General features: G+C 45.0%; 1 protein-coding gene and 1 pseudogene across 2 annotated transcripts; both read right to left on the reverse strand.

Moving 5' to 3' along the window:
• Nucleotides 1-3,646: 3,646 nt before the first annotated feature.
• LOC127302609 (probable serine/threonine-protein kinase PBL19) lies at nt 3,647-22,354 on the reverse strand. 2 transcript variants are annotated; one of them, XM_071820397.1, is made up of 4 exons: nt 21,653-22,354; nt 19,920-20,180; nt 18,978-19,100; nt 3,647-4,098 (listed from the first exon to the last, which is right to left on the reverse strand). In XM_071820397.1, the coding sequence occupies exons 1-4, from the start codon at nt 22,061-22,063 to the stop codon at nt 3,670-3,672; spliced, it is 1,224 nt and encodes a 407-aa protein (XP_071676498.1). In that variant the 5' UTR covers nt 22,064-22,354; the 3' UTR covers nt 3,647-3,669. The 2 variants fall into 2 exon arrangements, with proteins under 2 accessions (XP_071676498.1, XP_051189061.1); XM_051333101.2 differs by lacking the exon at nt 3,647-4,098 and adding an exon at nt 18,046-18,643 and having other exon boundaries at nt 21,653-22,343.
• LOC127302608 (uncharacterized) lies at nt 12,672-15,175 on the reverse strand (annotated as a pseudogene).
• Nucleotides 22,355-24,127: the final 1,773 nt, after the last annotated feature.

Raw genomic sequence — 24,127 nt, forward strand, 5'->3', positions numbered from 1 at the left:
ATGCAAGAGCTTAAACATGAGCACAACAATTTCCAAGTATCAAATTATTCAAGACATTTTAGAATGACTACATGTAGCATTTCCCGATTCCAACCATATAACAATTTAACGAAGAAGATTCAACCTTCGCCATGAATACTATGAGTAAAGCCTAAGGACATATTTGTCCATATGCAACAGCGGAGCGTGTCTCTCTCCCACACAATGAATGCTAGGATCTATTTTATTCAAACAAAAACAAAAACAAAAACAAACAGACGCTCCAAGCAAAGTACATAAGATGTGACTGAATAAAAATATAGTTTCAGGGGAGGAACCTGATGATGTTGTCGATGAAGAAGGGGATGCCTTGGGCATCCCCAAGGTTAGACGCTTGAGTCTTCTTAAAATATGCAGGGGTGAACCACCGGGGCATCCCCAAGCTTAGAGCTTTCACTCCTCTTGATCATAGTATATCATACTCCTCTCTTGACCCTTGAAAACTTCCTTCACACCAAACTTCAAGCAAACTCATTAGAGGGTTAGTGCACAATAAAAATCCACATGTTCAGAGGTGACACAATCATTCTTAACACTTCTGGACATTGCACAAAGCTACTGGACATTAATGGATCAAAGAAATTCATCCAACATTGCAAAAGAGGCAATGCGAAATAAAAGGCAGAATCTGTCAAAAACAGAACAGTCCGTAAAGATGAACCTGGAAGGGGCACTTAACTTGCTCAAACGTAAAAACTCAAAACTAATGAAAGTTGCGTACATATCTGAGGATCACGCATGTAAATTTGCAGATTTTTTTGATTTTTTTACAGTGACTTCTGCGCGAATTCGTGACAGACAGCAATGCTGTTTCTGTGCAGCAATCCAAATCTAGCATCAACTTTACCATAGAGACTTTACTTGGCACAAAAACATGATAAGGAGAGGTTGCTACAGTAGTAAACAACTTCCAAGAGTCAAATATAAAACAAAGTACTGTAGTAAAAACATGGGTTGTCTCCCATAAGCGCTTTTCTTTAACGCCTTTCAGCTAGGCGCAGAAAGTGTAAATCAAGTATTATCAAGAGATGAAGCATCGGCATTACCTTGGGTGTTGGGAGTTGCCTCAACAATGCATGTTATCTTATCTATGTAAGTTTCAGAGGCTCCCTTTTCATTACTCTTAGGCTTGCTATTCTCATCAAACAAATTTTCAGGAACAAGCCAACCATAGTTATTTTCTAATGCCTCAAACATTCCTGCAAGCTTGCAAGGTATTGATGTCTTAATATCCCCTACATCATTAACATTATTAGTGTACTTTACTCTCTCCTTGTCCATCTTTTCAAGGATACTAACAAAATTGGTATAAGAGCCAAGCATATTGTATTTAATAAAGACCTTTCTAGCCTCTCTTGCTACACCACCAAATTCTTTAAGAAGGGTTTCTAAAATAAAATCTTTCTTTTCCCCTTCCTCCATATCACCGAGTGTGAGAAACATGTGTTGGATTATAGGATTGAGATTAACAAATTTAGTTTCCAACATGCGAACTAAAGAAGCAGCAGCAATTTCATAAGTAGGAGCAAGTTCTGCCAAGTGTCTATCTTCAAAATCTTCAGCGGTACTAACATGAGTGAAAAAATCTTCTATATTATCTCTTCCAATTATAGACCCTCGGCCTACCGGTATGTCTTTTAGAGTGTAGTTAGGAGGAAACATGATGAAATAAACAAAAGGTAAATAAAGTAAATGCAAGTAACTAATTTTTTTGTGTTTTTGATATAGAGAGCAAGACAATAAATAAAGTAAAGCTAGCAACTAATTTTTTTGTATTTTGTTTAAGTGCAGCAAACCAGGTAGTAAATAAAATAAAGCAAGACAAAAAAAAGTAAAGAGATTGGGAAGTGGAGACTCCCCTTGCAGCGTGTCTTGATCTCCCCGGCAACGGCGCCAGAAAAAGAGCTGTTGCCGTGGGAGTTGGAAATCTCTGGGGTGTAACTTTTCTTCAGATCCCCGGCAACGGCGCCAGAAAAAGAGCTTGATGCGTGCAATTAACACACGTCCGTTGGGAACCCCAAGAGGAAGGTGTGATGCAGACAGTAGCAAGTTTTCCCTCAGAAAGAAACCAAGGTTTATCGAACCAGGAGGAGCCAAGAAGCACGTTGAAGGTTGATGGCGGCGGGATGTAGTGCGGCGCAACACCAGGGATTCCGGCGCCAACGTGGAACCTGCACAACACAACCAAAGTACTTTGCCCCAACGAAACAGTGAGGTTGTCAATCTCACCGGCTTGCTGTAACAAAGGATTAACCGTATTGTGTGGAAGATGATTGTTTGCAGAAAACAGTAAAGAACAAGTATTGCAGTAGATTGTATGCGATGTAAAGAATAGGACCGGGGTCCACAGTTCACTAGAGGTGTCTCTCCCATAAGATAAATAGCATGTTGGGTGAACAAATTACAGTCGGGCAATTGACAAATAGAGAGGGCATGACAATGCACATACATGATATGATAAATATAGTGAGATTTAATCAGGGCATTACGACAAAGTACATAGACCGCTATCCAGCATGCATCTATGCCTAAAAAGTCCACCTTCAGGTTATCATCCGAACCCCTTCCAGTATTAAGTTGCAAACAACAAACAATTGCATTAAGTATGGTGCGTAATGTAATCAATAACTACATCCTTGGATATAGCATCAATGTTTTATCCCTAGTGGCAACAGCACATCCACAACCTTAGAACTTTCTGTCACTGTCCCAGATTTAATGGAGGCATGAACCCACTATCGAGTATAAATACTTCCTCTTGGAGTTAAGAGCAAAAACTTGGCCAGAGCCTCTACTAATAACGGAGAGCATGCAAGATCATAAACAACACATAGGTAATAGATTGATAATCACCATACCATAGTATTCTCTATCCATCGGATCCCGACAAACACAACATATAGCATTACAGATAGATGATCTTGATCATGTTAGGCAGCTCACAAGATCCAACAATGAAGCACATAAGGAGAAGACGACCATCTAGCTACTGCTATGGACCCATAGTCCAGGGGTGAACTACTCACTCATCACTCCGGAGGCGATCATGGCGATGAAGAGTCCTCCGGGAGATGATTCCCCTCTCCGGCAGGGTGCCGGAGGCGATCTCCTGAATCCCCCGAGATGGGATTGGCGGCGGCGGCGTCTCTGGAAGGTTTTCCGTATCGTGGCTCTCGGTACTGGGGGTTTCGCGACGGAGGCTTTAAGTAGGCGGAAGGGCAACGCAGGGGGCCACACGAGGGCCCCACACGCTAGGCCGGCGCGGCCAGGGCCTGGGCCGCGCCGCCCTATTGTGTCGGCGCCTCGTGGCCCCACTTCCTTTCCCTCTCGGTCTTCTGGAAGCTTCGTGTAAAAATAGGCCCCTGGGCGTTGATTTCGTCCAATTCCGAGAATATTTCCTTACTAGGATTTCTGAAACCAAAAACAGCAGAAAACAAAGAATCGGCTCTTCAGCATCTTGTTAATAGGTTAGTGCCGGAAAATGCATAAATACGACATATAATGTGTATAAAACATGTAGATATCATCAATAATGTGGCATGAAACATAAGAAATTATCGATACGTCGGAGACGTATCACTCACCTAAAGGGAGGGAGCATGCATGAGCTCTCCTCAACTCACTTCTCGATCACCTCTTTGATGGAGGTGTCACATCGATCCTCTTCCCGTTGCCTGTGATGGGTGCCTTGTCCCCACAGGCTAGCTCGACCTGCACGGCTCGCCTGAGCACCTCGACAACCTCGCTCATGGCGGGCCGCTCCTTGAGGTTCTTGAGGAGGCATCTCTGGGCGAGCTTGGCGATCTCCCAGGTCGCCTTCGAGGAGTACTCGCCGCGGAGCTTGGGGTCCATGATCATGGGGAAGTCGCGGCTATCAGGCGGGAACTGTCCCACCCACTCCAGCAACTTCTGTTCACCCTGCGGCTGATTCCTATCAAGTGACCGCCGCCCTGTGAGGATCTCGTATAACACCACCCCAAAGCTCCATACATCGCTCTTTGCCGTCAGGTGGCCTGTCTCGATGTAGTCCGGTGCAGCATACCCGTGTGTCCCCACAACCTGACCAACAAATGAAAAAAATGATTGAAGAGAGAAAATCAGGCCATATACCAGGCAGTAGTAAGATTGATGTAATTTTTAAATTATTTTATCTCAAAATCAGACTATAAGATTGGTTACTAAATGGAATATCTTTTTTTTTAGGGAACACTAAATGGAATATCTATTGTATCAAATCAATATTATTAGAGTCGTTGGGAAATATACATTTTTTTACCTAATCGTTATTTTTATATGTATTTGGTATTGCAGACATTGATAATTTTATTACTCCCTCCGCTTTTATATGTCAGGACACAAACTCACCTTCTAGATAAAAAAAATACAATCGATTTTACTCAATTAGTGTCAGTGGCCTTACATGTTGGAAAAATGTATTTTTAATGGATCTTACATATAAAATCAGAAAAACAGAAATGAGCATTTGTATTTAGCAAAACTTTGCAGTGAAGCTTTGGTGAAAACTAAAACTAAAATTCATATGGAGGAAACATCAAAGGTTCTCTAAGAAACATGGGTTTCCACTAAGACTACCCACAATAAAAGTATCATAGATAGTATCATGCATCTCATGCATGCAAAAAAGCTAATGTTATAATACAATTACAGATAAAAGAGAGGATTGTAGTATCATAGGTAGATATCGTATCATAGCTCGTAGTACTAGAAAATTTAATCTCAAATACATCTTGTACATAGATCTGCATCGAGATTCTATAAATCAATTAATATAAGAAGAGTAAGTTAGGGGTTTCGCTTGGGAATTCTTCTGTAGCTGCATTGTCTTCTGTTAGAGATATCAAAGAAGTGGAACATCAGCGAGAGTTGGTTATTCTAAATAAAAAAAAAATAGTGTAGACGATACAGATCCACAAAATTTGTTTGTTTCCAAAGTTTCTGGTCTTTGTGAAGACCTGACAGACGAAGACCTTGCTGAGAATGATATGATAGGTCTGGAGGATGGTCATACGGACCAGACATGCCATGATTTTTTAGAGGTGAAGGCCAAAGGAGTAGCAAAGAGAAAGACTAGAGTTAGTGAGAAAGTAGTAGTGGAAAAACCGATAGTTCGTAGAAGCTCGAGGATTCGGAAAATTAAAAATTTAGACTTTTAAAAAAATGAAAGCTTTTATTTGGAATAGTGAACGCATTAGAGATACTGGCAAGCATTCTATTATTCATGAAAATATTAGGGAACAAAATCTAGATATAGTCGCTATTCTTGAGACTGGAAGGAGGGATTTTTCGGCTTCCTTTCTTACAAATCTCTCGGCTGGCAAGGACTTTATCTGGTTCTGCTTACCTTCACACGGAAGGTCTGGCGGAATCCTAGTGGGGATTAACGCTGAAACACTCTTAGTCAAAGACGTTGACTATGGTGTTTTTTAGTGCGTTTGAATTTGCGATCAAAAAAATATGGTTTTAAATGATCCTTTGTGACTGTATACAGGGCAGCTCAGGAGGCACACAAAGCAGCCTTTTTGGCTGAGTTAGTTAGATTGTGTGATAGTCCAGGAACACCTTTGCTTGTAGGTGGAGATTTTAATAATATTCGAAGTCCATTAGAGAAAAATAACGGAAATTATAATGCAGAGTGGCCGTTTGTCTTCAATGCAATCATAGGTTCACTTAACCTGCGCGAGTTGATTTTGTCGGGACGACAGTTCACTTGGGCGAGTCGTCGTGAAAATCCCACCTACGAAAAGTTAGATCGTGTGCTAGCTAGTATAGAGTGGGAACAAAAATTTCCGTTAACTTCTGTGCGCGCACTGACCCGTACGGGATCGGATCACACACCTCTTTTGCTTGATTCAGGAGATCATGCCCATTTAGGTAATACGGCTCTCTTTTCCTTTGAATTATCATGGCTAAGGGAAGAAGGTTTTTTTCAATTGGTTAAAAATGAGTGGGAATCTGTGGCAAACGACTACAGTCCCATTGATACTTGGCAAAAAAAATTAGACATTTGAGACGGTTTCTTCGCGGATGGGCGAAGAATAAAAGTGGGGAGAGTATAAAAAAGAGAGAGGCAGACTTACTAAAATTATTGATGATCTTGATATTAAGGCGGAATCATCACCCCTTAATGAAACAGAGAGTAAGATGCTAAGGAGTGCAAATGATAAGATCGGAAAGCTGAGACGTGATGAGGAATCAAAGTGGGCTCAACGTGCTAAAGTTAAATTTATCCAAGAAGGTGGAAATAATACGAAATATTTTCACCTAATGGCTAATGGTAGATATAGAAAGAAGCGAATTTTCCAATTAGAGCAAGAAGAAGGGACAATTATTGGTGAGGAAAACCTTAGAATATACATATCTGATTTCTATAAGAAGTTATTTGGAGTACCGGCTAAAAATAATTTTACTATGAGAGAGAATTTCGTTGCGGATATTACTAGAGTAACTCATGAGGAGAATATAATTCTAACTGCTGCCTTCACCGAGAAGGAAGTGTTAGATGCTATTATGGAAATGGAACATAATAAAGCTTCGGACCAGATGGGTCCACGGCTGAATTTTATCAATGCTTTTGGGAGGTGCTTAAAAATGACCTTATGGCTTTGTTTGTACAATTGCAACACGGCGAGTTGCCGCTTTACAAACTCAATTTTGGAATCATTACGTTGATACCGAAGAAAGAGAATGCAACACAAATTCAACAATATAGACCGATATGCCTACTTAATGTACGCTTTAAGATTTTTACGAAAGTAGGCACTAATAGAATTACAAGTGTTGCACCCAAGGTGATAAAACCTACCCAGACAGCTTTTATGCCGGGGAGACATATTCTAGAAGGAGTAGTAGTGTTGCATGAAACCATCCATGAACTTCATCGGAAGAAAATGGATGGTGTACTCTTCAAAATTGATTTTGAAAAAGCCTACGATAAGGTTAAGTGGTCTTTTCTCCAACAAACCTTGCGTATGAAAGGATTCTCCCAAAAATGGTGTCATTTGATAAGTACTTTTGTTGAGGGAGGATCTGTGGGAATACGGGTTAATGACGACATTGGCCATTATTTCCAAACTATGAAAGGACTAATACAAGGTGACCCCCCGTCTCCGATTCTTTTTAATATTGTTGCGGACATGTTGGCTATTTTAATCGCTCGAGCGAAAGAAGATGGCCAAGTAGGGGGACTTGTACCTCACTTAGTAGAGGGAGGAGTCTCTATTTTACAATATGCCGATGATACAATTTTATTCATGGAGCACGACCTTGAGAAGGCCGTTAACATGAAGCTCATACTTTGTATCTTTGAACATTTATCTGGGCTAAAAATAAATTTTCACAAGAGTGAAATTTTTTGCTTCGGTAAGGCGAAAGAAGTGGAAGACTAGTACAAGCAGATTTTTGGCTGCGAATCTGGGGCACTTCCTTTTAATTATCTGGGCATCCCAATTCATTATAGACGATTATTGAACAAGGAATGGAGTTCAGTTGAAACTCGCTTCGAACGTAAATTGGGGTGCTGGCAAGGCAAGCTTCTTTCATACGGAGATAGGCTGGTCTTGATAAATTCAGTGCTAACAAGTCTACCGATGTTCATGCTATCTTTTTTGAAATACCCAAAGGGGTTAGGAAAAGATTAGACTTTTATCGATCTCGTTTTTTTTTGGTAGAACGATCAGCTAAAACGAAAGTATAGATTGACTAAATGGAACATTATTTGTAGACCCAAGGAGCAAGGGGGGTTGGGGGTGGAGGTTTTGGAACTGAAAAACAGATGTTTGTTAAGTAAATGGTTATATAAACTTCTGAATGAAGAAGGAGTTTGGCAAGAACTTTTACACAATAAATACCTCAAGAACAAGACTTTGTCACAAGTGACTGCGAAACCAACCGACTCTCCCTTTTGGAAAGGACTCATGGGAGTGAAAGACGATTTCTTCTCACGAGGTTCGTTCACAATTGGGAATGGCCAGCAAGTACGCTTTTGGGAAGACATTTGGCTGGGCGATGCTCCTTTGGCGTCCCAATATCCTTCGTTGTATAATATTGTCCGACGAAAAAATGTTTTAGTCACCGATGTTCTTTCAAATACACCTCTGAATATAGAGTTTAGAAGGACTTTGACAGGAAACAAGTGGGATGCTTGGATTGCGTTGGTCCAACGCCTTATTCTTGTAACCTTATCAGAGGAGAAGGATATTTTTGTATGGAAGTTAACAACGTCTGGATCTTTCACGGTAAAATCCATGTATGAAGATTATATGAACGGTCATATGATCTATCTTCGTAAATATATTTGGAAACTTAAGATACCACTGAAAGTCAAGATTTTTATGTGGTTTCTTCATAGAAAAGTTGTACTCACTAAAGATAATTTAGCTCGCCGAAATTGGAATGGTTGCATGAAATGTGCGTTCTGTGATTCATCGGAATCAATCAATCATCTGTTCTTTGATTGTCCCTTCGCTAAACTTATTTGGAGAGTTATTCAGTTCACTTTCAATATTGTTCCTCCAACAAATATTACAAATATGTTTGGAAATTGGTTAAACGGAGTTGACAAAGTGTCCAAGTTCAGAATTAGAATTGGGTTTTGCGCGCTCATGTGGGCTATATGGAACTGCCACAATGATATTGTCTTTAACAAGAGTACGAACTCAAAATTTTTACAGGTTACCCGTATGGTCTCACACTGGATCCACGAATGGTCTCTTTTACTGCCGGAGACGCAACGCGAGCCTATGCATGCTGGATGCCGCCGGCTGGATGCGGTGGCACGGGCTATATACAACCAGGATGGTTGGCGTCCTGTTAAACGACTTTCAGATGTATAAACGAGTCTCTCTTATTTTTTATTGGCTAGTTTTTGTATACACGCTTTGTGATTCGTGAATTGTAAAACTAAGGATTATGTCATCTGGGTAATAAAAGAGGGCTGCGTGCATCGATTGATGCAGAGGCCGGGGTCAGCCCCCATTTCGAAAAAAAAATAAGAAGATTATGATAATACTCCATCCGTCTCACTTTACTAGTCTTCCTCATATCCCTAGGTCATTAATTTAACCTATATAATTTAAATTATATAATATAAAAATTATATCATTAGAAAATAGAACATCTAAACTTTCTAATGATATAATTTTTGTAACATATAACTAATGCTAACTTGATCAAATTTGCGACCTAGGGGTACGCGCACGCCTAATAAACTGTGAGAGAGGGAGTAGTACATGATACCATGCATTATAGACATAGTAACATATAGTAGTATCATACACATGATACTTTTATATAATACTATGCTAGCGTGGATGAGGCAAGCCTTGAGTGGTGGAAGCTTATGAAGACGCGGATCTTTGGCGCGAAGGAGGGAAGCTGCACGCGCTACCATGGCTGCCATGATGAATGTCGGAGGTGAAGATGCTACGACGAGTGGTGAAGTTGTCGATGCGCCGGCAACCGGCGGTGATGCGTGATCACTTCCTATTTGGTGCCATATTTCATGTATGATTGAGTACTTTGAACAATCTATTTTGTATGATTATGTTGCTGCATTGAGAATTAGCGCATGATTTGCATAAATCCTTTGTTTTCGATTTTTTGCTTGCGGGCTTAAAAACGGCCGCGCAGCCCGGACGCGCTAAACGCGTCCGCTTAACAACATATTCCTGAATATGCTGTTATGCGAGTCATGTTTGGCGCGTCTGCACTGCTATTTTTTTGGACCCAAAAACGCGTTTGGGTAGCATGGAAACCTCCATTTGGGATTTAGGCTTTTGGGAGTCTGCTGGAGATGCTCTCAGCTGATGAGCCAGTGCCGAACGCGACGCCAGCGTCGGCGCCGCCGAAACCTAGATCGCCTTCATATTGGCGAGAGCCATATGAGTAGACAGACCTATTTCATCTCGGTTAGCGATTTGATAGAACACTTTTTCGTGTTGGTCTCGGAGACGGGCCTGTGTTCGGAGTCTCACGGTCTAAAAGGAAAGCCCCATCTCGTAGAACCCTCATCAAAAAGATTTTCTCCATAAACAAAATTAGGGACACGAACTCGAGGACTTCCCCATGGAGATAGAGGATGAAGATAGTCCAATCGATCTCTCGGCCCTTACCGTCGTGGACAACTACGATTCCGATGAGTTCACAATGGAGCATGACAGGGTGGAGGAGTACGACACCTCTACAGACGAGGGCGAGTCCTTCACGGAGGAAGAAGAGGATGACGACGATGCGGACGCCGGTCCGCCCATCCACTTCGCCGAAGACCTAGGCTCGCCTCCCGAGTCGATCCTCCTGGACATCCGGGGCTACATTGACTCCCGCACCAACGCGAGCACCGCCAACGCGTGCCTCTCGACGGGGCGCGATGCCATCCGTGTGACCTTCTGGGCGGCGCGCCCGCCTCGTGTCTCCTGCTTCACCGTCCACTGCGACGGCGTGAAGCCCAACCAGTTCCACGGCTTCCCCACGGTCCTAGCGGCCGCGGACGACCTGATCCTGCTGCGAGTCCCCATAAACCCTTCGCAAAACACCTTCCCCACCCGTTTCATCATGGAGTACTACATCTACCAGGCCGCAGGCGCCACGTCGACGCTTCGCCTGCTCGGTGTACCCTGCCACCTCTATGACCTGACTTCCAAAAAATTACAGGGATTTAGTTGCAATTCTAGGTTTGGCATAGGGAAAATTGAGGTTTATGATGGTAAAAGTCATGTGATCAATGGTCCTTTGGCCATTCACATATTGGGCCCAAAAGAATGGGTTGAAACATGCAAAAATGATTCCAAGTCCTATTCTAATTCCTTCATCCTGCTTTTCAAAATCGGCTAGTACATGCCCACCACATATAGTTGAGTTCAAGACGGTACTATTAACAGCCCCTCTTCATATCTTGCGGAGATGAAAATAATCTTTGGCTTTCCATGAATTTGTGCTCGACCACATGGGAGCCAAACCGATTCCGATTAGGGTTGCATTGGTTACAACTATTGCAATTGCTTTGATTTGAATGATCCACTTGGCCCGTTCAAAAATATAATTCATGAGCTCTCGGTAAAACTCCCTTTTTTAAGCTGAATTTTTAAAATTGAATTTTTTAAGCTGAATTTTTAAAATTGATTTTTTTAAATCTAATCATTTTTCAAATTTAAATATTTATAGAATCAAAAAATTTAGCTTGGGAGCTGTCGAGAGAAAAGAATAAACCAGTCGAAAACGAACAACACCGAAATCCATCGACAAAACAGTGGGCACATCTTTAAAACCACTAATGGGCCAAGCCCATTTGCTGCTGGAGGTATGCGGAGATGATCAAAAGCTCCGCTTAAACCAGATAAGAGGGACACCCGTTCGTGGAGGCGGTTCTATTTTTTACCCCGGTTATTATTATATCGGCAAAATATAAACCCGGAGCTAGTAGACGATTTTTATTTCTTGATGGAAGTTTAGAAGGACTGCTGCTTACACAAGCAGGTAACATGTACAAAGGGAATGCCGGTTGATTCTTTTTTTTTTAAACCGAGACAAAAGCTTTGCCTCATTCATTAATTAAGAAGAAGGTGTTTAGTTTTTAGGAGAAAATCGGGCAAAAACCTACAACCACACAACCAAGCCCACACAAGCAACACGTACACACGCCCTCAACCAAGTCTAACAAGAGACCCGGACAACAAAATCCCATCCACTCAAGCGAACACAAGAGACCACAATGTGACTCGACAAACACTCACTACCCAACACTCCAGCACCGCGCCAACAAAGACTGCCGGTGACATTTGGGGGCCCATCAAACAACTGTGGATCCAGGGTATGCAGTAGCTAACGTGGCAAGAAAATCACAAACCTCTCTACCAACGATGGCACCGGGCACCGTAGGCAGTAACCCTGACATAGCAACCCCATCACCAAAAGGGGCTGCAAGCATGTCGACTGCAGCGTCAACAACATCACTCTTCTCAGAGCCAAGAGCCTGACTTGGCGGAGAGGCCACAACTAAAACTTTCTAGCAGACGTTCAGTTACACAAGCAGGTGACATGTACAAAGGGAATGCTGCTGACTCTGGCTGAGTTCAAATGTATAATTTGTTCTATTGTGTTGGTGTTTTTTTTTTCCAGATATTGTTGGTTTTGACTTACCCTCATTGCAAGCGGACAAAGTTGGTGAACATGAGATCCTTTTGGTGCTCATCAAGAATATCACCCTCTTATCCCCGTCCTGGAGACCCTACTCTGGTTCCGGGATTTTTTGCTTGATGGCTAAAACTGATGTGTTGGTTTCATACTCCCTTAGTTCCTTTCTTGTTTCTGTGGTATAAACACATTGTCTTGACAGTCATGCAATTGTTAATGTTAATGTGATATATTGTATGCTGGTCACATTTTCAAAGTGTTCATAGTAATTAGCTGACGTGGCAATTCCAGAGGCCAGGCAGCAATCCTCATCGTACAGGGAATATTATGAGGAGGTGATGTTAGGGATTGGTGAGTGCATACACTTCATGTAATATGGGCAAGGTATCTGGGAGTCGCTGTGATCTGTCATAACTGAAGAATTAGACACCCCCATGTTCAGGAACTTCATAAGAACTGGTTCAGTCTATCTAGGTTATGTATTCTTCAAACAGACCATGGCTACAAACTAGCGTGTTCACGGCAACAATCATGACGTGACAAGAAATTCAGATCCAGATGACAGTGTTACAGATAGTAGATGTAATGAACATACAAAGTCCTCGGCCGTGGTCCTATATGAGGTGGGAAGTTCCATCACAGTTCCAGGTACGAGAGAAACTCAGTGCATGTTTGGATTGGGGGCATTTCTCCAAACAAGAATTGCCTAAAAACCCGAATCAGTTTTTGATGTCATCCTATATCCCCACTGTGAATTATCAGACCTGAATCACCGCAATGTCTGTGCAACAATTGGCTCTAGGGTGGACATGCACTGCTCCCAGCCCTCTGCTCCGGTCGTCTATGAAAAATAGAATTTTCTTGTCAGTCCCTAGCTAATTAAGCTAGGTAGCAGCATGCAGTATATGTAAACACCAGCGGCGGTACAAAAGACTCAATTTTACCTGTTTCAACAAAGTTCAAAATGTGATACACGTCATCTTCAAGGCCTTCTGTGATTCTGTTCTTAACTCCTGCATACACCTAGGCGTGCGTTCTGTCCTTGTATTACCAGCACGTTTCAGCAGATACACCACTCAAAAGGCCAAAATAGTCGAAACAATCCACAAAACCCTCAAGGTACACCGTGTTCCGCAGCAAGCCACATGTCTTCCAGGGTAGAAAGAAGGGACCAAGCAACAGTAACTTGCATCTTGCAGAAACCAAGATGGCACGTGCCACCGCTTGTGCCGGCGTTCATCTGTGTAAAGACAGCGGTATCCTCGGTTGCAATCAAACCTTCCACACTCCCCATCGGACGGGTCAGCACGGAAACTAACAGCTGTCCCCTTTCTTCTACAGAAACAACACGCCTTGAAAGCTCCATCACACCATCCGAATTGACAGGCATTTTTCCATCTTGAGAGTCAAGCAACACCATCTCCCCTTTTTCAATCTGGTAGTACGGCAGGTGACAACTCCCTGGAAACGATCATCCCATGACCCATGACAACTTGGACGGTGACGGTGGCCTCAACTGAAGGAAGCAGCGGCGCGTATGCGAACTCAATCGTGCAGCGCTTGCAAAGGATCCGTGGAGATTCCACCTCATCAGAATGATAAGCTTTGTGGTAGTCGAAGACCCTGAAAGCCAACAGTTCATCCTTTTCAGGCTCTGCTTTGCTCTTTACTTTGAGCTGAACTTCAATTCCAATCGGATCGATCAACAGGAGTGCACGAGATGGACCAGTTAACATCAAAAATGGATCCTGCAAGCATCATTATCACCAGTTAATCAACCATATTGATAGTCTACTAGATAGCAGCAGGCGAATGAAGAAAAGAACAGACATGCACACTTAGATAGATGGTGCTCACCTCTTGGGTGAGGGTCTGGCAGTCATCCCTTGTGCGATTGAAGAGGAAGTTGCGATTGTGATCTACCGAGTCCCTGACGGCAACCAAGCCATGGACATGCAGAGGCCACTGAAGACCACCTTTGCTGATATCGGTGACTCGGATGTAGAAGATCTGCAAGGTACAGTCGGAAGCGGCATACAGCGGGATTGGTCCGAACGTGTGGCGCATGGGGCCAAGAGCCGCTGCACAAAGCAAAATTGTGACCATACTAATATTAGATACTAGCTAGCAATACTAGGAGTTTGTCAGCAGAAAACTGCATGACTATACATACCACAATCGTGCATGCAAAATGGAAAAAATCATGATAATTCAGTTAGATGTAAATACTTGTAATGTTGATAGTTTTCTCATCCATGTTATCATGCATCCTAATATATATTGACGGGTATGGTTGGCTAATTCCCCTACGCGATTCAAGGAGGGTCTCTAATCGAATCAATGTATAATTTGGTTTTGTCGTTCCTAGTTTCCTACTTGACATTACTAGTGTTGCGTGCAGGGAAACAACGCCCCTTCACTTCATTTGCCAACAATAGAAGGGGAGAACACACACGAGAGATGCGATTTGAGACGCACTCACTTTGGTCGTCGAAGGAACCGAAGCGGTCGGAGAAGAGACATTCCCAGAGGTCGCGGTAATCGTCGATGTAGTCCTCCTCCCTCGTCTCCCTGGGCACCTCCTCCCTGAGGAACTTGATGAACTCCTCGCGTTCCTGCTCCCGGCGATTGTTCCTGTACGAGGAGGGCTTCTTCTCGCGGCCGCGGACCTTCCTGAGCGCCTTCTTCTTCCCTCGGCCGGTCGCCGCCACCTCGCCGCTGCTGGCCAGCTCCATCCCCGCTAGCCAGCCGGGCAGCGCATCCGCCTCCATCTCCGGTTCCGGGAGTTGGGAACGCGGGGCTGCTCTGGATCGATCGCCTGTACCAACTCGCTGTCTTGGGCTCGGGAGGGGTCCAACCGGACGAACTTGTATGGGGGAGTCCGACTGGACGCGATTTGGACATCCAGAAATAATGTGACTCATGGCGAAAAAAGTTATGAACCTTCTAAAACAATAGAGTTTGTGAAGGAAACTCTTCTAGATTTGGAAATGCCTCAAGATCAACCAATTCTTACGGGTCCTATACCAGTTTGTAAGTGGAAGGAGGCACCGACTGGTATTATAAAGATCAACTCGGATGGAGTCATTCAGTCTTCGTCGGGTATGGCTGGAGTTGGCATTGTTGCACGTGCAGGTTCTGTTTTCAGACGTGCTATGTGAAAGACTTATACGGGGATTATGGATCCTCTTACTATTGAAGCGCTGGCCCTGAGAGATGCAGTTCTATCTGCTGTTGCTAGAGGCTTCGAAAGGGTGCAGTTTGAAGTGGACTGTCAAGCGTTGTGTAAACATTGGCAAGACAAACTAAACAATCGATCTCTGATTGGTCATATTTTAGAGGAGATTTATGACCATAATTTAGGTTTTCAAACTTTTACTATTTCTCATGTTAGACGTGAGGCCAATATGTCGGCTCACTGTTGCGCTAAGTTTGGGTGTATACAGGATGAGAATAGGTCTTGGGATGTAGAATAGAACCGCCAGATTTCTTAAAGCACAGTCTTATGAATGATTGTAATCCAGACCAAAGCAGTAGGTTTTCTGACGCACTCTTTTCCTTTCAGTGTACCGAAGGGGGCTGGAAGGTTTTTAATGAGGCGGGCCTACTTGCTTAATTTTAATATATTGGGGTTTTCAAAAAAAAAGACTGGGCGCGATATAAACTTTTGTATTCACACAATTTTAAATTATTTACCTTAAAATCAGACTTTATAAAATTGGTTACTTAATGCAAACAGAGCATGACTCTGGTGGTTAGGTCTCTTATGGTGGAACCAGTCCACCGAGGTTCAAGTTCTAGATTTAACACGAGTGTTTGCATTTACCTGGATTTATTCCTGGATTTAACCGGTGCTATGCTTTCAGTGGTAGGTGACCTGCCCGTCAACCGCCAGTAGTGACTTCGTCAACCTCAAGATATGTCGGCTCAGTCCCTCGGAGGTTCTCATAGGGGTAGAGTGTGCGTGCGTTCATAGGGGTGTTTGTACGTGCGTGTTTGTGAGCGTCTGCATTGTGCGTTGTAGTGTGTTCTCAAAAAAAATTGGTTACTTAATGGATTATCTATTGTATCAAATCAATATTATTAGAGTCGCCGTGAAGTACTATTTAACCAACCGACCGACATATTGTTCTCAATCTGCCGAAAAGTTGGATTGGATTAATTATTAGAAGTTCAGAACCATATTTACTCGAGCACTTAATTCGTGTTGGTCACGGAGACGGGCCTTAATTTGTTTGGAGTTTCACGGTCTAAAAGGGAAAGCCCTATCTGGTAGGATCCTCAAAAGATTTTCCATAAACAAAATCAGGGACACGAACTGGAGGATTTTCCCCATGGAGATGGAGGATGAAGATAGACGAATCGATCTCTCGTCCCTAACCGTCGTCGAGGACGACGAGATCAGGATGGGGCATGGCAGTGAGGACGAGTACGACGCCTCCACAGATGAGGACGAGTGCGAGTCCTTCACGGAGGAAGAAGAGGGTGCCGGCGATGGCGACGCCGGCCCGCCCATCCACTTCGCGGAAGACCTAGGCTCGCCTCCCGAGTCGATCCTCCTGGACATCCGGGGCTACATCGACGCCCGCACCAACGCGAGCACCGCCAACGCGTGCCTCTCGACGGGGCGCGATGCCATCCGTGTGACCTTCTGGGCGGCGCGCCCTCCGCGCGTCTCCTGCTTCACCGTCCACTGCGACGGCGTGGAGCCCAACCAGTTCCGCGGCTTCCCCACGGTCCTAGCGGCGGCGGACGACCTGGTCCTGCTGCGAGTCCCCATAAACCCTTGGCAGAACACCTTCCCCACCCGTTTCATCATGGAGTACTACATCTACCAGGCTGCTGGCGCCGCGTCGACGCTTCGCCTGCTCGGTGTACCCCGCCACCTCTCCTGCGCCGGCATCCTGCGCTTACGCGGCGGCGAGTTCATGGTCGCCTCGATCGAGGTGGTGGAGGGTGCCGACGGTAAGCGGTTCGACCTCCACCTGTTCGACTCGAGGACCTGGACGTGGACTAGCAGGCTGATGCGCGTGGACAAGCCAAAGAGGTACTTGCGCGCGGGCTTCCGCCCAATGAAAGTGCTTGCCATTGGTGGCGAACGCGGCTCGATGGCATGGGTCGACCTGTGGCATGGCATGCTATTCTGTGACCTCCACGCAGTGCACGACGATGATGCCATGCTTCGCTACATCCCGCTGCCGCCGTCGCCTAGCACAGAGTGCGAGGGATCTCCATCCGACGTCCGAGACATCGCCATCGTCCAAGGCCGCATCAAGTTCTTCGAGATGCGATTCAAGGTGAAGCAGCACGCCATCAGCAGCACCACCACCCTAGTTACGAGATACTGGAAAGCCGCGGCATGGGAGATGGAAGACGACCCATGGCATAGCTGGCTCAAAGACTGTGGGCTCGACATTTTTAAGGTGCCGGTCGACAGGCCTCATCCGGAACTTCCCCCTCGCCTCCATGACATGGGTAAGCTCCATGGAGAACAACCCCCTCTGAGCTTGCACGAAGAAGATGTCGTTTACATCATGGCCAAGGCCAAGGGGTCAGACCGGAGGGCGTGGATGCTCGCCGTGGACGTGAGGAAGAAGACCCTGCGAGAAGTGGCCGCGTTTGACGCAGGAAGGTCATACAATTTTACCTACCTTGAGAGCAGGATATCTAACTATCTGCGAAATCAGTCCTCCATGTAATGTTTGTACCTGCTATTACCTCCGTGCTAGAATAAGTGTCGCAGCTTTGACTAAACATGGATGTATGTAGATTGTAGACACATTATACATCCTTATCTAGATAAAACTACACTTACTATGAAACGGAGAGAGTACTTATATATGGACTTGTAAATTTAGATTCGATGGTAACCGATTCTTCATTCAAAATGAGCCTCAAAGAAAGGGGAAAAACATGCACTATCAACAATCCGCCAAGTCAAATCATCTAAACTATTGTGGTTCGCACAACTATACGTAAACCTCACCTAAAGGGAGGGAGCATGAGCTCTCCTCGACTCACTTCTCGGTCACCTCTTTGATGGAGGTGTCACGTCGATCCTCTTTCCGTTGCCTGTGTTGGGTGCCTTGTCCCCTAAGGCTAGCTCAGCCTGCACTGCTCGCCTGAGCACCTCGACAACCTCACTCATGGCGGGTCGCTCCTTGGGGTTCTTGAGGAGGCAGCTCTGGGCAAGCTTGGCGATCTCCCGGGCCGCCTTCGAGGAGTACTCGCCGCGGAGCTTGGGGTCCATGATCATCCGGAAGTTGCGGCTGTCAGGCGGGAACTGTCCCACCCACTCCAGCAACTTCTGTTCACCCTGCGGCCGGTTCCTATCAAGTGACCGCCGCCCTGTGAGGATCTCGTATAACACCACCCCAAAGCTCCATACATCGCTCTTTGACGTCAGGTGACCTGTCTCGATGTAGTCCGGCGCAGCATACCCGTGCGTCCCCACAACCTGAACAGCAAATGAAAAAAAATGATTGAAGAGAGAAAATCAGGCCATATATACCTGGCAGTAATAAGCTTGATGTAATAATTCATATGTTGTATGTCATGCTGACATAAATTTATGCAACCATGTTTCAGAAAGTCAAATGCAAAAAAAAGAAGGGGGCATCATTGACAAATGGAGTATAATCTTGCCATCACGAACACAATCAGCAACAATTAATGGCGGTAGTCAGCCAACCAAAGGCCTAGTTGGGAACTTGGGATGCAAGGTGGATCAGGCAATGCGTTGCAGAAAACTTGAAGTGTCTCATCTCAGGGTCAGAAGGATGGCGACATACCGCAGTTGAGACATGGGTGTTGCCTTCTGTTGGCCCCTCTCTCGCTAACCCGAAGTCTGATAGCTTTGCTTGGAAGTCCTTGTCCAGCAAAACGTTCGACGCTTTGAAGTCCCGGTAGATTACCTAGCGAAATTGAGGAGGTCACATTATTAGATTGAAAATGAGGAAAAACTGATACTGTAGAAGAATGGAAGTTCTGCAGTGCGAGGCAAGAGCCACTAAATACTGTTTGAAAGCCAAGTTTTTTTTAATATTCCGTCAGAATATGGACTAAATACTGTGAAATTATTGCGGTCCAGATACATCTTGAACACTAATGAAACGCCTGAGAAAATGAGTACTCTGAGAAAAATAATGTGATGATTCCTACTTTCCTCGACAGCTGGTATACTTTAGTATTCACCAACCATATGAACCTTCTTGACTAAGTACTTAGTGCTTAGTAGACTAAAATGTTTGATGCAGCAGCACTGATACAAATGAAGGAGAAATCGGATACATTCACTACGTGTAAGCCACAGATGTTAAAAAAAATTGCTTTCAGAAAGTTCCAACAAAGTTCGCTGCCTGGAATCTTGCATGCATTTGGTGGGAAGTGGAAACTGAACATGACTTTTGCTAGCATGCTTTACCCTATCCATCTTCATGACTTTGCAGTCCAAGTTTCCTGATTGACTTTGCAGTCCAAGTTTCCTCTAATTTCCATAGATCAGATTTGGATGCACAGGCACAGCAAACAATTTCTGTAGACTGAACACTACGTAACAACGTATGCACATTATTCAAATCATGCCGCCTCTTTGTAGATTTTTTTTGGGGCCATCGGTTTGATTTAGCGGCATAATATTAGGGTTGTGACACTCCAGAAATTTCTTGCGAAAATGATAAATGAATTTTCGGAAGGAACTTGAAAGCAGGTGAACAATGATGTTTAAAGTATACCTGAAGTTCTAATCCTTCATGCAGGTAAGCCAATCCTTCCGCAGCACCCAAGATTATCTGAAGCCTTCTATTCCATGAGAGAGGAGTATGAATTCGGCTGAACAAGTGATCTTCCAAGCTTTTATTGGGCATAAATTCGTAGACCAATAATCTTTGGGGCCCCCTTTCACCATCAACAGCACAATATCCAAGAAGCTTTACAAGATTTGGGTGTTCAAGAACCCCAAGGAACTGTACTTCAGCCAACCATTGCTTATGTCCCTGGGAGAACATTAAGAAAAACATGAAAATGTTAGAAACAGAAAATTAGAAAAAAATTAATATACAAAAACATAGAAAGCTGATTATTAATTTGATGGGAAATGAAGAAACTGTCAAGGCGATAACATCTTCTAGCAGTCTTAGAAAGTGAAGTAATATATCTAGAAGACTAGGAAACTTCAAATGATGCCTTGTAATTTTAACAAGCTTCTTTCCAACTGGTCTAAGAAGAAGTGGTAGCCCAGTCATTGCAATAATATCTTACCCAATTAAAGAAACTTAAAACTATAGTGCAGAGTGGAGTCTAACAAGATTTGGTCTCGTTGTGAATAGTAGTCAACTAAGAACAGCAGGATGATTTGCCCACAAAAACACTTAATTCTAGCAGTTGGTCTCCTCTCATTGGGCAAACTCCATAGTCCATACTGCATTGCAGAATGTACAAGCTAGCAAGGCTGGTACACATAGGTCCCTAGGTACACATGGTTTTCTTTTATTCGAAATGGACACACACATCCTTTTCTTGACTCCATATTTCTCCTGCGTGCTAGAGGGGCAGCGTTTACTTGTAATGTTTATTCAACTCTTCAAAATTGATTATGTTTTGAAGGAAAGCGATATAAGAGGATCCTGTTGTCATTGTTCAAAATGTATTCCCCCTCTGTCTGGCTGCTTTCTTTTCTTGGGTAAAATACTAAGTATTACACGTATGTTCTCATGGATACTATAATCACCGCAATCTCCTCTCAGGAGCTTAACTGCTCCTGGAAATGATTACTGATAAAGTTTAGCAATTTAGTAAATTTCACTAATGATATACCAGTAGACACCGCGCAATTGCAAGCGTAGAAGTAGAATAGTCGGTGATCTCTGAAAGTCGTGCATTTCCATTCTTTATGTTGGTAACGGACGTTTCTAACATAGATAAGGTCAAACTTGGCCAAATACAGCAATCAAAGGGACGAATTTGAACATTCTGCAACTCAGAAATGTCTCCTCCTTTCCGTGCCAGTTCAAAAAGGAGTAACTAACTAACGTGGCTGGACTTTCCATGGGGACCAACTACAAAGTTTGAACAACGTTTCCAGAGTCCAGTTCAAGCGCAAAACACCTGGCCGAGATCTTCCATACGCTTTGGCGCTTTGCAGTAAACAATTATCCGCACTTGCAACGGCCGATTCAATGGTGGTAATTATAGAATACAGTGGGTCAAATTTGGCAGGGCTACTACACTCTAGTATACTGCTCTCTCGTCTCGTCCTGAGCTCAGTGGTGCTTTCTCCTCACCCGTGCAGAGCCAACTAGCTGTGGGATTATTTGGAATATTTCTTGAGGAAATTAAGCATCTTTTACCTGACCGACTACAGCGACACCTATGGATGCTGGATCACATCGATCACAGTGGGGAGCAGAAGAGGGTGGAGAATCCAGTGACAGGGAGAAGACAGGCACGGTGGGAGCGTTGTACGTACCTGGAGGCCGCGCTGGTTGAGGCGCTTGACGGCGACGGCGACGCGGCTGTCGGCCTTGCCGTTGCCGTCGGCGAGCGGGCGGACGAAGCCCTTGTAGACGCCGCCGAACCCCCCCTCGCCGAGCTTCTGCGCGCGGCCGAAGTCGCTGGTGGCGCTGCGGAGGTCGTCGTAGTCGAAGGCGCGCAGCTGGGCGTGGCCCCGCTCCTCGTAGAGCGAGGAGATGCTGGGCTGGGACTGGGACGAGGCGGAGCCCGTGGACTTGCTGGCCCGCCGCCCCGCGGGGCCCGAGGAGTCGTCGGAGCGGCTCGTGCTCACGGCTGAGGTGGTTGTCGTGGTCGTGGTCGCCGGAGCCGAGGAGCCCCGCCGACCGCTGCGGGAGCTCCGGCTCTTGATCCACCCCAGGCAGCCCATCCGGCGTTTCTTGGCGCCAAGCAGCAAGGTGCCGGCGACAAGAGGGGCGCAGTTGGTGCGCCGGCCGGCGTGCCGTGCAGTGAAAGGACTGGTTTGGCGTGTCGGGGGAGGATAGGGAGAGAGCTAGCCGTGCGTGTGAGCTATGGTGGATGGAGCTTTGTAGGTCGGTAGGTGCGTGCGGTGGAGTAGAGCAGTGTGAACTGGAGAAGGGCAGGAGGACGGACAGGGGAGAGGGGAAAGCGAAGGTTTGTTGTGGCGCGAGGTGTCTAGTGTGCTTGGGAGAGGTGTGAAGATGGTCTGGAGGGAGGCGCACTTGTTTTGTTTGTGTCATATGGGACGTACGGGGCACGTGTGTTTGTTCTTGCGTGTGGGACCCGGCGGAGCGGAGGACGCGGTGTCGAGTGGGGGAGATTGGGACGGGTCTGGAAGGAGACCACGTCTAAACGTGTACACTTGTATGTATGGATCGCAGGGAGAATTATACTTATTTGAAAACCAAGGCGTAGTATACACATTCTTCTGGAATCACATAATGTAAAGGTTGACTAAGGTAATAATGCATTTAATCTCGATGTATCTAGTAAGATCAAAAATTTAGAACAAACTTGTGGTTAGATGGTTAGGAGCACACTGAACACCCGCGGTTCATCTGAGTTTTCAAAACCTAAGTTTCGCACTCTGGTGTCATATGCTGTTCTATAGCATTTTGTCCTAAAAAATGGCATGGTAGGCATGTTTGCCCAGGCTTCTAGAAACTTCTAGGTCCGCCCATGCTCATAGGGTTAGGGTGTGCATGCGTTCATAGGGGTGAGTGTCTGCGTATGTACCGTGTTTCGCAAAAGAAGTAAGATCAAATTGGCATTATAGATGTTGATAGTTCGTTTTCCAAAAGTTTGGTCAAGTTTTACGTGCTTAAATTATTGATGTAGTTTACAATTTTTGTTCTCTAACACTAAATGAGTGGAGTATACAGTTGGCCAATGCCTCGGTGAACCTATAAAGAACTATTACCATTTCTTTCCGAAGCCGCAACGGAGGGACCCCATCGAGGCCGCACGGAGATATGCTATGGTCAGTGTGGCACGACGTTGGCGGTGGACATTGGGTGCCAGGGGGCTCAAAGCAGAAGGTGCCAGTGACCTGCGACAACAGCGGGGGGGGGGGGGGGGGGGGTCATTGCGCATCAAGGCTTAGGGTATGTTTGGATGGAAGCCAGGTATAGCCCCACCAATTTTTTTTGGCTTTGACTGTGGCGTGGGCGTCCGTTTGGATGATGGCCAAAAATTTTGGTCTTCGCCAACTATTTGGTCATCTACTTTAGTTTTCCGCCAACATCTTGGCTAGCCATCGGCGGGGAAAACCTGCGCCAAAAAATTGGCCAGCCCCGATTTGGCAGGGCAGGGATGGGCACAATCCAAACAGGCCCTTATTCTCGCTCGTACTGCGACTCGAATAAAGGAGGTAGGCGATGATCTTAGTGCTTTTCATAGGACCAATTCTGCCGATACTCCTGTTACCAATCATCCAAGATATGGCCACCGACGAGTTCCACATCACTCCGCCGATGGGTTTCGCGGATTGGAATATGGTGCTCCTGGACCTACAGCACGTGCGCAACTTTCAGGCCGTGGGGCTTCAACGGGCCTGTCGCAAAGCTCGGATTCACATGACACCACGGGACATATCGATGCTTGCGATTTTCGTGGTGTTGACAGAAGCGGGGATGTCAAGATGACTATCGTTTGATGATCAGAAGATCTTGGCGGAAGCAGATTCTTGGATAGGATGAATATATTGCTTCATGTGTTGTTGTGTGGTCACGGTTGCAAGATATTGTTCCCTTTCGGATTGCACACGTGCTTGTGAACATACTAATTGATGCTTTGCAACGACAGCTGCGTTGACAAGTGGGAGCATTAGCACTTGGGGACTTCATTTTTGGTGGATATGTCCCATGCGTCTCAGTATCCAGAGTAAACACCTAAGATCTTATATTTATTGGTTCTAACTGACAGTGGCTAAGCCTATTGAAAAGCCATTGTTTGGAGAGTTAGATGAAAACTT

Source organism: Lolium perenne, chromosome 5, assembly GCF_019359855.2.
Source record: "Lolium perenne isolate Kyuss_39 chromosome 5, Kyuss_2.0, whole genome shotgun sequence".
NCBI classification, from domain to species: Eukaryota; Viridiplantae; Streptophyta; class Magnoliopsida; order Poales; family Poaceae; genus Lolium; species Lolium perenne.